The sequence below is a fragment of the Pithys albifrons genome, chromosome 4 (assembly GCF_047495875.1).
Source record: "Pithys albifrons albifrons isolate INPA30051 chromosome 4, PitAlb_v1, whole genome shotgun sequence".
In the NCBI taxonomy this organism is placed as follows: Eukaryota; Metazoa; Chordata; class Aves; order Passeriformes; family Thamnophilidae; genus Pithys; species Pithys albifrons.
In genome coordinates, this window is record NC_092461.1 from 11,333,927 (window position 1) to 11,346,699 (window position 12,773).

Sequence of the window (12,773 nt, forward strand, 5' to 3'; positions counted from 1 at the left end):
ACATAACAGCCACATTGATTTTACATCAGTCAAATTTGATGAGCTGAAACCCTTTATGCTTATCTGATCTGAACTGAAGGCAGAGAAAACAGGACATTTTCGTAGTGAAGGTCTTAGGCTCTTTTATGTAAGAGCAGACAAGGAATAGGGAAGCACACAAATATCATGCCAGCCTTCTAAAACTTAATTTTTTAAGCCAGTTGTGAATGTGCTCTGTGATTTCAGCAGGGTTTCCATGTTCAGAGCAAAGCATCTAAGCAGTGTGCATATGTCCCAAAGTGCACTCTATTTCAGAGGTGCTGAGCTGTGAGTATTTAGCACCTCTAAGACAATTTTATTTTACATACCTAACCAAGACATGACAGCCTTCCCAGGACAGCATGTGGGCTTTGTTTGAAGGAAGCAGAATATTCAATTACTTTGTTTCCATACTATTTTCTAGTACAGCAATTTGCCTTGATTAAAAAATAAAAAATAAATAAAAATCAAGGTAGTTCTATATCCTGCACCATCAACACCAATACCTACAACCAAAGAAAATTATTCCACAAGCATCAGAAAGCAGATCAAGGGAAGACAGACAGATTTTATGGGATGATGACAAATGCCATCCTCCCTCTCTCTTGAGGGAAGCTCCAGCAAGCTGCCCACCCCTTGTTTTACAGTCAGTGGCACCAAAAGGGTCTTATCAAAGGACCCAAGTGGGAATCTGTAAGAACTGGAATGTCTTGCTGATTCCTATCTGTTTTCCCTTTACCAAAAGGAGTATCCAAAGGCCACTGGTGACTGTATGTCATGCATGTTGGAATCCTCTTCCTGTTGCACACAGCTATTCTTTTTCCACACCAGCCAGAATCTTTGGCATAACAGAAAGTCTTTGTAATTTGGCCCAGGGATGGGAAACAAGTCATGCCTTTGTTTTAATGTAAACATTAGCAAAATGCACATAACACTGTATTCTTTCTAGACTAAATAAAGCCAAAACTAGTTTATGAGTTTTTAAACACTTCACTGTCAGTTATGTTCTAGAGACCCTGACTTTATATCCAGAAATGAATTTAGTTTTTCATGACAGGCTGGCTGAGCAATTTGGACAGTGCCAGCCAGCAATATATTTACTGTCTCCCACATAAGGTTGTGTCTGAGAAATAACTCAGCTTTGAAAATCAGGGAGAAAGGTACAAGAAGAGAGATGGAAACACACCTTTATTTGTTTCTTTTTAGAAATAATAACACTGTTCAAATTCATTTTCACACAAAATCTTACAGAGCTGAAGTCTCAGATACTACAGGATTGTGTCACCAGCAGTCTTACAGCCATCTGAAGGAACATTCAAGGATCACTTTATAACCATTGGAGTTCAACTGACTCCACAGAGATTGGTGAGACAGCAACATAAACTCATCTGCAAAAGAAAGCAGCAAAGCCTATTCAAGTTTAGTCAGAGTCCAGGATTTCTGCATATATGGGTTCTGATCAGAGTAGTTACAAACCAGCATCTCCTTAGCATGAAAGCACACTAATGGTCCTTCCTAGGTGCATGAAAGACTGGCTTTATGACTGAGCAAGATGGGTCCTAGGACACTTCTTAAATGAGAAATCCCATAAATTTGCATTCCATGGAAAGTTGCAGCACTATATAAAATGAAAAATATGAACATAGTAAGTAAAAATAAAATGTTATTTGGTGGTAAGTGCAATACATAAGTTTTCTAATTATCCAATTATTCCTAGCATAGTTGTCCTTCTAAAGTAAAACAGAAAATAAAAATAAAACCACTACACGTTTTCATTAAGGCTGAGCTCAACCCACTACTGCATTCACACAGTTAAATTTCTGCCATAATAAATCGTCTTGATATCTTTCAACCCCAAGGCAACCCCAGTTCACACACAGACCACTTACACCTCTTTCACAGACACATCTCACAGCATTTTCTACAAATCACATAAATTGTGAAACTAGGCACAAATATTGCCTCGTGGTGTTTTACTTGGCCAATTTCCCTTCGAGTACGGTGGCGCAGAGCCCCAGCTTCCATTGCTCAAGGAGAAGATCCAGAGAACTCCCCCACTGTCATGCATTCACTTTACTAGTATTACCTCCCTTTCCCCTGACTGAAAAAACATGCACAGTTAAACACTTTTACTTATTAATGAGACCTTTGGAGAAAATTTATTGTCAATGTGCCTAAAACACATCACTGATTGTCACTGCCATTGAAAAAGGGGAAGGGAGGAAAGAAAGGTGATGTGTCAGACGTGCCATTGCTTGTGTTTTCCATCTCTGTCATAGGGATCTCAAATGTATCCCTTCAAAAGGGTTTTTTTCAGCCTTTGAGCACATACTTTCATAAGTCTTGGGACTTCTTCCCTTCTCCTTTACTGACTTCACTTAAGGAGGCAAGTTACTTACCACACATCGGAATGAAAATGCTGTTTGCATGTACAAGTGCATCAGTTAAAGCTTTATTTGAGTTTATTGTGTTTACAGAAATGTCAAAACGTGCTCAGGTTCTGACCTCAAATGACAGAGAATATCTCAGGGTACCAAGTGACTATAACTCTCATTTGAGAAAATGATGTGTCTCAAACATCTGGAACACCACAAAAATAGTAGCAGGACACGTGTGGGAACACTGGGTTGTGGATTTATCTTGGAAGCACTCACTGTCTTTGCCCTGTGTCAGACAGCAGTGTTATGTGACTGAGACAGGTGTGTACAACCTCTGATTCACTGAGAATTAACCTCAATTTTAAGGAAATCCATGCTGTTAGTAAGAAAAGTAAAGCGTGTGTTTATACATTAGTTAACACAAAATAATATCTGTCTTCAAATGGAAGTATAAAGTATAGAAGAAAGGAAATATTTTCTTTTCAAATGTTTAACTTTTATGAAAGGTTTTATTCTTCATAAATTCACTTAGCCCTTCATATTTAATTGAACTGCTGTAAAAATCTCTCACTATTTTTTAGTCTAATAGTAGAATGTTCTGCATCTCATGGGAGCACCTTTGAATCTTACTCAGGATCTCTTCTTACCATGAATTCCTTTTGTTTTAAATTTAGAAAATACCAGAAACAATGAAATGAGATAGTAATAGTTACTATAACAAGCTAAATTTTCCACACACTAAATTGTTCCATGGAAGGGATATGAACAGCTCACACAACTTTAAATAATCTAGATTAACTAAAATGGGCAGCTATTTGCTGGTAGATACAGATATAAAATATGCCAAAGGTAAGCTATCTTTACCTTTGTCTCCAGAGATTTCTAAATCAGAGGAAGGATGTGAGTAAGTGGATGACAGGCACAGCAGGTGGTGTACCACTGGCACGCAGGCATACTTGACGTTTCCAAATACTGTATCAGCTGACTGATTAATTAGTTGCAGCTCAGTGATTTCAGGTGGAATATACTGCTTGATCCTAGCAAGCATAGTACAGTGCCACACTAGAGCAAGTGAGAGCTATCAGAAAATATGAAATATCTCCAGCTCAAAAGCCAAAACAGGATTTAAAGTCCACAGTAAAGGCAAAGAGTGTTGAACACATGCAAAGGGGGGGTTTGTGCTGCTGTTGCATATGTGTCATTTGCCTTATTCATCCATGAGAGCTTCAAATGAATGAGTTTCAAAACAAACTCCAAACAGAACAATCCAAAACAAAAACATAATTCCCCAAAACTGCTTAAAGCACATGTTGGGGGGAAAAAAATAAAATAAGCATAAATATTTCATTTTTAAAAAACCCAAACAAACAAACCAAACCTGCTCCCACCGTAAAATAGATCACTACTTTTAAACCACTGTATTACCTCCAAATCTTTTAAACTTGCTCTGTCTTCTACACATATGCCTCAGCTCTTCCTTTATGGGAACCAACTATGTTTATTTTTTTGTCCAGTCTTCAGAACATTGCTATTTTAATTCGAATAAAGGCCTATGACTGAACTTGTGAGTAAAGCTGTGTTCATGGGTTGAGATAGAAATTCCATTTCTTAAATTAATAAATTTTCTTTAGCAGATTTCTTGTAGTATTTCTTCCTTTTGGGAAGAAATAAATAAAAATATCTGTCCTGATTTCAGCTGGGTTAGAGTTGATTTTCTTCTTAGTAGCTGGTGCAGTGCTATGTTTTGACTTCAGTATGACACTAATGTTGGTGGTTGATGGTTTAGGTGTTGCTCAGTAGGGGTTACCCAGAGCCAAGAGCTTTTCAGTTTCCCATGCTCTGTCAGAGAGCAGGTGAACAGGAAGCTGGGAGGGATCCTGGCCAAAGGGATATCCCATACCACAAAGTGTCATGCCCAGTGTATAAACTGTAGGGAATTGGTTGGGAGGTCCTGATCACTGCTGGGGGATGGGATGGGCATCAGTCAGCAATGGTACTGTTCATCACTTGTTTCCTGTGGGGTTTATTGCTCTGTCTCTCTTTTCCATTACAATAGTCATTATCATTCTTAGTAGTATTTGATTTTGTTTCAATTCTTAAACTGTACTATCTCAGCGCATGAGTTTTACCTATTCTTTCCGATTCGCCTCTCCTCTGCAGTGAGGGCAGTGAGGTAGCAGCTGTGTGGTGCTTGGTTGGGGCTGGGGTTAAACAGTGACAGACATTTTTGGTGCCCAACACAGGGCCCAGAGGATTGAGATAACAACAGCTTTCATCAGAGCATGTTAAAACAAGTTTATTATAAGTAACTGTATTGCTTTAATAGTTGCTGGTCACCATGTTATTTCATTTGTGTGTGTGCTCGTAGATACGTTCTTGACGTATGTGTTCCCTATGGTGATGTTTATCCTCGATGGGTCTGGGCTAAAGTTATAGTTTTGTTGTTCTTTGCTGTAGTGGTTTATGACAATAGAATCGTTGGTCATGAGCCGAATCCTGTCTGTGCTCGGCACTGCATCACCTCTGTACCTCGAGAGCCATCTTGTGGGAACTATTAACAATCACACCTTTTAGCTGTTCGTTGTAGAGCCAAAAGGACCTTAATTTCCTTAATTTCCTGAACATTTCTTTCATTTGCCCGTTTTCTGATAATGAGTACGACATTTTGTGAGATGGGCTCAGGAAGTCCGAGCATGAGATCATTCCTCAGGTGAACTCTCACAAGGATTTATATAAAATCCTCCAATAATAACATAACTTTTCTCAACTATTTGTTTCTGGAACCTAGTAAATATTAACTAATTGATAGAAGGGCTTCCATTAAAGCAAATTGCAAAAGATGCCAGTCTTTCTCAATAAACTATGGAAAAATGTGCTGTTCAAACAGTAACTGAAGGGACTCAAGCAAAGAAGCATTAATATTATCTAGAGATCATATTAATGAATTTCCTTAATCAAAGAAATCCTTTGAAGGGAATTTTCTTGACCAGATAAGAGAAAGCAATTATCGGTGGGAAGATGATATGGTTCACAGCAGATAGAATGCCAAACTCTACTAAGGAGAGACACCCTGTGGTAACAGCCTAAACTGTCATTCCTGCACTCACCTGCAAAGAAACAGCAGAATAAATTATATACCATGATTAAATCATTTCTTATAAAGCCATGTCTTTTAATAATACAGTAGAAACAGCAAAGAATGGATGTAAAAGTTCCACTTACAAATTTATGCTCATCTTTAAGCTCACAGTGTTGATCTTTTTCGTGCCTTTCTCTCCCCTTGCCTGAGGTGTGACTGTCCATGCAGCTAAAGCTCTCATTCTGTCACACCCTCTATTAACTCAATTCACAATAAACACTTTTGCCATCAGTGTCAGGCACTTCCACCGATCACCACATTAAGAAAGTCCTACTACTTAATTGTGTTTTTTCAAGTTTCTTGTCTTCACTTAAAGGGTCCTTCAACGCTCTCCCCTCATCTGCTTTTTGCTGACACCTTTGTACACTTACATTACCACTAGAGCTCTTTAATTCCCAGGCAAACGATATGATGGGAAAATGAAGTTTCCCTGTCTGTAAGAGCCACAAGAACTCACACCCACAGAGGTCACTGCAGCTTTGGTCAAGTGTGGTATCATGGTGTGCCCAAGCTGCTCTCTGTTCTGCTGCTCCTACCCAGGGGAGGCCACGCAACAGATGTGCCCCATATGGCAGCAGGTTAAACTGGTCCCTCTCTGCAATTAAGAAAGCAGATGGGCGCCAGCTGAATTGCTCAAAAGAAGGTCTGCCCTCAGTAGAGTGGAGGTGGTGCTCCATGTTTCTCTGCATTGTTCAGAGATACCTCTGAAATGGCAGGATCAGGTAGAACTGCTGCCAGGTAGGTAATCTTTCTAATACAGTCAAGGGACAGTTGGGAAAATGGGGCACTTTGTTCTTGAAATGGTTTTCTGATGATTCCTATGTATGTTGGAAATAAACACTGATTGAGGGACTTTTCATTAGGATGTGCATGGTGCCTGTAGCTCTGGGAAGGCAAGAGATAACACTGATTTATATTTTCTTCCAGATCTACCAGATTAGCTAAAAGTGCAGCCTCTCCCTTGCTTGTTTTATCAAAATGGGCTTACCATACATAGCTTAATGTAATGGAGATGAGAAAAGGAGAGGTTAACCTGGATTGTGTTCATAGAAACAGCCCCAAGGGCAAGACATGTGCTTTTATACTGACAATTCCAACCTGAATCTCAGGCTCAGCTGAAATGAGTTTGATGACAACTAAAATACAAAGATGGAGGAAAAAAACTCAATACTTACACAATCTGGAAAGTATTGAATTAAGGGGTAACTTAAAAAATATATATTTAATTTTTCCCATTAAGTTAGTATTTCTGGACACAAACAGCATCAAGGTAAGTTGTAGTTTAATAAGATCAGCTGCAATGTGTACGGTTGAGCAGCCTCTGCTGTCTCATGCTCTACATAACAGTGCTCCCAGGTAAGACCATTAACATCATTGACTTAAAATTCTCTGACTCATTTAACTTAATGGCTTGGAATAAATGTCCATCATCTTCCTGAACTGCAGTGCTAAAGCCTCATTCATTATTCCACCCACATTTCTCATCCTTACAGACAACACTTACACACTGAATATATATTTTAAACTTTCAGCTCCCTCTACTGTGCAAATATTTTAAAACAAAACAAAGTGCTTTGATAATTAAAACAAAGTAATAGTAAATGGATTTAGCCAAAAATGTAAGGAAATAGTTAAAAATTAATTTCATTTTTCCCCTCTGTATTGAGCAGCTGGGTTTTGAGCGCATCGAAGCCTCACTGCATATTCCTGTAAAAAATCTGTCAGATACACTGGACTTAAAGGCTTGGAGAACTTCATGCAGCAGTCACACTGGTGGGGCCACAGCAACGTGCTTCAATACACATGTTGCATTGGTGAACAGCTGCCTCTGTATACATCACACCAAAATATCAAACCATTACAGAAAACAGCTCTAAAAACACTTTCAAAGACAAAAAATGTTCCAAGTGAATGAAAGTGAGAACTTTAAGAATGAGGATCAGTACCAGCTACACACAAAAGAAGAAAGAGGTGTGTGATACCATGGGGTGCTCGCCAAAGCAGCACGCGTATTGACGACAAGCATTCTTTTTGCTTTTTGCCTTCCAAAATATGCTCTGCCACTGTGTATCTTGGCCAAGGACACATGAAAAGTGCTCTAGTGCCTGCCCTGAGCTTGCATCACAAGCAGGGAGAGCCAGGAAGCAGCAGCTCTGAATGGTGCTGCAGTTCTGGAGCCCTTCCAAGCACAGGCTCATTTGCACAATGAAAAAAATCCCTGGGGAAATGGAGCCAAGAGAAAAGCAGAGTTCACTCACATTCCAAGTTTGCAGTGGGCAAGAGAGAGCCACAAAATATCAAAACACTGCAGAAAACAAAAACAAAACAAAACAGAAAAAAAATGCACTGTTTATTAAGCATCAATGAAGCTAAAAATTCTGCCTCATTTAGGAGCAGGTTAGCTAGTAGAGAAAACAAAAATGAAAATAATGAGAAGTGTAACCAAGGTTGTCTTTCAATCTAAAAAAATCCTGCAATGAACAAGCTCTAAAAAGTAAACTCAATGCTGTTTGATGGATCTCAGGCTCAAGAGAAATCTTCAGCTCAATGAAGAAGAGTATGGATACAGAAAAGGTAGCAGCTTAGTGCCTGATTTCCCCCAGTTCACAATAGAAGCATTAGGAGAAATAAATGACTACTGACTGAAAGAAAGGAAATAAAAAAAATAATATACCATCTTCTTTACATTGTGAATTCCCAGAGCAGACATATGCCTTTAGATGTGTGAACAAATATTCCCAGTTCTGTGCAGCACTGTTATGGTTCACCTTTCTAAAATACACTTTGCAAGAGCATCACAGAATCCTCATAGTCTGCTCTGTATTGCAGGTGGGATGACATCACCTGCTGTCAGCCAGCCAGCCACTTGGTTTGCTGCCTTCTCAGTATGGAATTTTATTTCTCACCAGCACAATGTATCAAGCAAGTTCTGTTTATTGTGCTTACCTCTGCAGAAGAAGGAGAGGCACAGGGACAAGGAGGTTGTTACATGTTCCCCACTATTAGGAATGTACTGGGTAAGACACAGATTGGTGAATTCAGAAGGCCATGGGCAAAAAAGATTAGTTTAAGGAGTCACAGGTGAGTATACATGCACAATTTTTGGGACATCTTGTTGAACCTGGGAAAGGACTATCCTGTATTTTCTGCAGGACTTGCTGCTAAATCCAGAGGAACCTGTAAAAGAAATCAGGTTAAACACCTATTACTTTACTGAGAAACAAAATTCTTTTGTAAAAAATAACAATAATAAGTGTCCTTCTCTCTTTTGTGAGCACATACTACTTGTGCAAGGTGCATGTAATAGATATGTTACAATATCTCAGGAGATCAGCAGCTATTCAAACAATAATAAATTCTGCTGAAAAATTAAAGAAAATTCACAGCTGATGATTGAAAGTGCAGTCCTAGGAAAGACTAAATTAAATTCTGGTTTGGCAGAGCATCTCATCACAGCTGTGTTACAACTTTAACTCATTTTGCTAAAAGAAGTAGTGAACTTTTCTAAAGTCTCTTTGAAGGACTTGATCAAGTAAGCTCCGAGTTCGTTGTTCGTCTCCTGAACAGCTGCATCGTAACTCCCAAAGAGTGGTGTGGAAGCCTTCACATCCTCCCTATTTGCTTGGAGTAAAATGAGGTTCAGCTCCTCTGCTACACTTTCATATTTTTGGTGATCAAATCTGCAAAGAGTGGCATCATCAATGGGGTAAGTGGTGCCAATAGGGTAGCAGTCCCTTGGAACTGGAAACTCCACATTTTTCAGCATTGGCAATTCACAGAGAAATGTGAAAAGCTGTTTAAGTGCTTGGGATGACAGTGGGTTTCCAATAAACTTAAACTCATGTAGTTTCTGGCAAGGGCTTAAACCTAAAATCAACATGTTGACATGAGTGTCTTGGAAGTTACAGTCCTCCAGGGTAAGACTCCTAAGCACTGAAGAGGAATGGCTGAGGAGCTTAAAGAATGTTGATGGGTAAAGTTCGGGTATATCATGACCACTCAGGTCCAGGGATTCCAAGTGATTAGCATGGAAGCTATTGGCTAAATAGGCCATGTCAGCATGGTTCAAAGAGCAGTTGGAAACATCCAGCATCTTCAGTGGAGTTTTCAGTGGGCTGCAGAATTAAAGATAAAAAAGTTTTATGGTATAAAGCATTTAAAAGCTACATTTACAAAATTTCATGCAACTATCCACATTGAGTGCAGGCATCTACCACATTCATTATTTTTTCTGACCTCTTTTGAGAAACAGAAGGATGTGCCAACCATAACAAGTATATTTTCCTTCTGGAATCAGTTCCATGAATTAGCTCCTTCTTTAAGTTGACTCCACCATGCCACAGTGATTAATTTGGTAACATTCTATGTATCTATTTTGTAACAAGATATGTTGTCAAGTGTCTGTGACTTGCTGAATTAATAGCAGTTCACTGCTACCATAAAAGCATTGGTGGCTGTCTCTTGTAGAAAAATGTCATAATTGCAGAGACTTAGATAATTTCCATTAAGGAAGGATTAATTAAAAGATGAAAGCCAATCACTTTTCTAACAAGATATCTTCTTTTGTTTCTAGGGGGTTTTCTGCTATGTTTTTAAATGCCTGAGAGGTTTACACATTGTAGTGTTTTGGAGTTGCAGTAAGATCTTCTGATAAAGAAGGCTGGAAGAAATGCACCTGAGATTACAGTCAGACATTCTAGTTGAATATAAAATAGTTCTGACAAACAAAAATCAAGACATCCCTTTCATACATACTAAATCTTAGTGAGACTTCTGTTACAGAGCTCAACTGGATCAAGGTTAGAAATGCAGTTTATTTCTATCAGTAAAAGAAGTATACCATTCACAAATTTTAAATAAAATTACTCCTTGTACAGGAGAAATTTTAGACCAAGGTAATTTGTCTGGATGAAACTTTTGTCTGCCTTTTTTTTTAATGCTCTGAAAAGGATACAGTTAATTTGTTTTCTGTTTCAATGTGAACACTGTTCATTGGCAATTTGTTACCTTTTTGAGAATTGCCAGAATATTTATGTATCAGCTTCATTTGCAGTACAGAAAAATATCAAATCTCTGTTGCCTTGACATCGAGAGACACAACAAGCAACTGAAATCAAAGTCTCAAATCAAAGTCTCAAATCAAAGTCTACTTATGCTGCCCATCTAAAAACACAGTATCTGTGCAATCTTTGTGTATTGACTGCCTGTTTTTTAGAGGACAAAAATTCACTAGAGACTCTAAAAAATATTTGGAATATGACACAGGTCTTGCACCAAAGGTCAGTGCAAGCTGATTAATACATAAGCTCATATAGAAATTGTCTGAGTGTACCACTCACTTATGTGGTAGCCAAAAGTATATTCTCACCAGATGGGCTCTGGAAGACTAAGAAAAACATTCAGTTCTTTGAAGTGCATTAGGTATCCACTGGCTACCAGTTCTCCTCAACAAATAACCTCCCTTAACTTCCTGCTGCCCCTTCTCACACACCCCCAGAGATATATATTCACTTCCCTTGTTCTCAGAGATTCTCAGCTTGCTGGTGGCACACAATACTGTTCTTTACAGGCTGACTGAAAGCAGGATGACCAAATTACCTGAGCAGCTTCTGAATTCTTCCTGTGAGTATAGAAAATGACATACACAGCTCAGTGAGCTGTGTCATTTCCCCCATCTTTTCTCCAATGTTAGTAAGCATCTGTTCATCTGTAGCTGTGAACCTCAGCACATTAAATGTTCGTGCTGGCAAGGTCAAGGACATCAATAGAGGGAAGTGGATGCTGTTGAAGAGTATTTCCAAGTGTTCCATTTCCAAGCGAACATTGTGAACTATTTCCAGTTTGCGCAACAAAGAGGGATCAGTGAGCTTTATGATATAGAAGAATTTCTGCAAAGTCAGGTTGTCAGATCTGAATGCCACACAGCAGATCTTCAGTGGGCAGGAGCATTTCTTCAACAGGGCATGCACGACCAGCTCATAGTTCCGCTCTGTAACAAACAAGTCAATTAGCACATCAATGCTGATTTCAAAGGTACCTGGATTGCGCTGTGGTTGTTGCAGGTAAACCAGAAGTTCTAAACAAAGCTTGGAGAGCAGCTGCGTCCTGGCCCACCTGCCCATTGTCTTTTTGCACTCACAAAACTGAACTTCAACATCTTTTATACCTGTCAGGTCAACCACTTTCAACCTTTTCGTGTAGGGAGAAGAATGATTCAGCACATAGTCTCTCAGCCCTGTCAGACAGCTTTCCAAGCACACTGAGCATGTTCTATGGCTGAGGTCTTCCTGGTAGTCCACAGTAGGTCCCAACAGTTTTCCCATGTTAAAGTCAGTTAGTGGCCAGTTCTCTACCAAGTCATGAATCACTTCCCCTTGCTCCAGTAAATAGCTGGCTTTAAAAAGAAGAGGAAAAAGATTATGGGCAACAGCGTCGAGGCTCTTCCTGGCAAACTCTGCATTTGACACGAATGCTTCGGCACTAAGGAATCGGAGAGACTTCATTGTTGCTCTGGACTCCTTACTGTCATGGAGAGTGACTTCTATATTTAACTAAAGATCACCTTCTATTTTTATCTGCAGCTGCTGTTTGCTGCTAGCAGAAGCCTTGCTGGAAAGGCAGTGAACAGTCACATGCTGTTCCGCTGCTTTCTATTTTGGAGCTATATTGTGATTCTGCAGTAACTAACTGTGAGATCTTCAGTCAGAGAGCTCTTAACCCCTCATGTTTATAACAAAGCTGACTCAACTAAATGGAGGCCACTACCCAGCAGGGACAGTAAGATCAAGGCAGTACACACACATATACATGAGAATATTTACATATCTACGTATCTATGTGATACAAAAAAACACTCAGGGTTCCACATAAAAACACATATCTGTATTCCAATTTCTTCCATGATGGATGCTATGCTGGGGATTCACATGCTGATTTCAATGCGGAAGATTTCCTAATACTTAAAAAACCTGTTACTCTTTTATATCTGTCAGTCAAACTACTGCTGAGTGATCTAATACATGAGAGGTTTTGCTCTGATGAAAAACCAGCCTTACTGATTAGTGGGAATGACCTGATCACATAAATCCATTAGAAAACCTCATAAGAGCGGGGGCAGTTTTTGGATTGTAATTAGAGTCTCAGAACAGAAATTTTTTTATGTGAAAATTTCCACCAAAGTGCAGCTTTGACAAAGTAGGAGAAGCAGAAATGTAGCAACATGTCAGCCCTAAAGCAGA

The 12,773-nt window shown here is 39.2% G+C and overlaps 1 protein-coding gene across 3 annotated transcripts; it reads right to left on the bottom strand.

Annotated features, from left to right (window-relative positions):
* Window positions 1-1,199: 1,199 nt before the first annotated feature.
* LRRC14B (leucine rich repeat containing 14B) lies at window positions 1,200-12,038 on the bottom strand. Of its 3 annotated transcripts, XR_011697678.1 has the most exons (4): window positions 11,134-12,038; window positions 8,482-9,650; window positions 1,495-1,636; window positions 1,200-1,406 (listed from the first exon to the last, which is right to left on the bottom strand). XR_011697678.1 is itself a non-coding variant. In XM_071553432.1 (2 exons), the coding sequence occupies exons 1-2, from the start codon at window positions 12,036-12,038 to the stop codon at window positions 9,005-9,007; spliced, it is 1,551 nt and encodes a 516-aa protein (XP_071409533.1). In that variant the 3' UTR covers window positions 8,162-9,004. The 3 variants fall into 3 exon arrangements, 1 of the variants encoding a protein (XP_071409533.1); XR_011697677.1 differs by having other exon boundaries at window positions 1,200-1,636; XM_071553432.1 differs by lacking the exons at window positions 1,200-1,406; window positions 1,495-1,636 and having other exon boundaries at window positions 8,162-9,650.
* Between the last annotated feature and the right edge of the window lie 735 nt (window positions 12,039-12,773).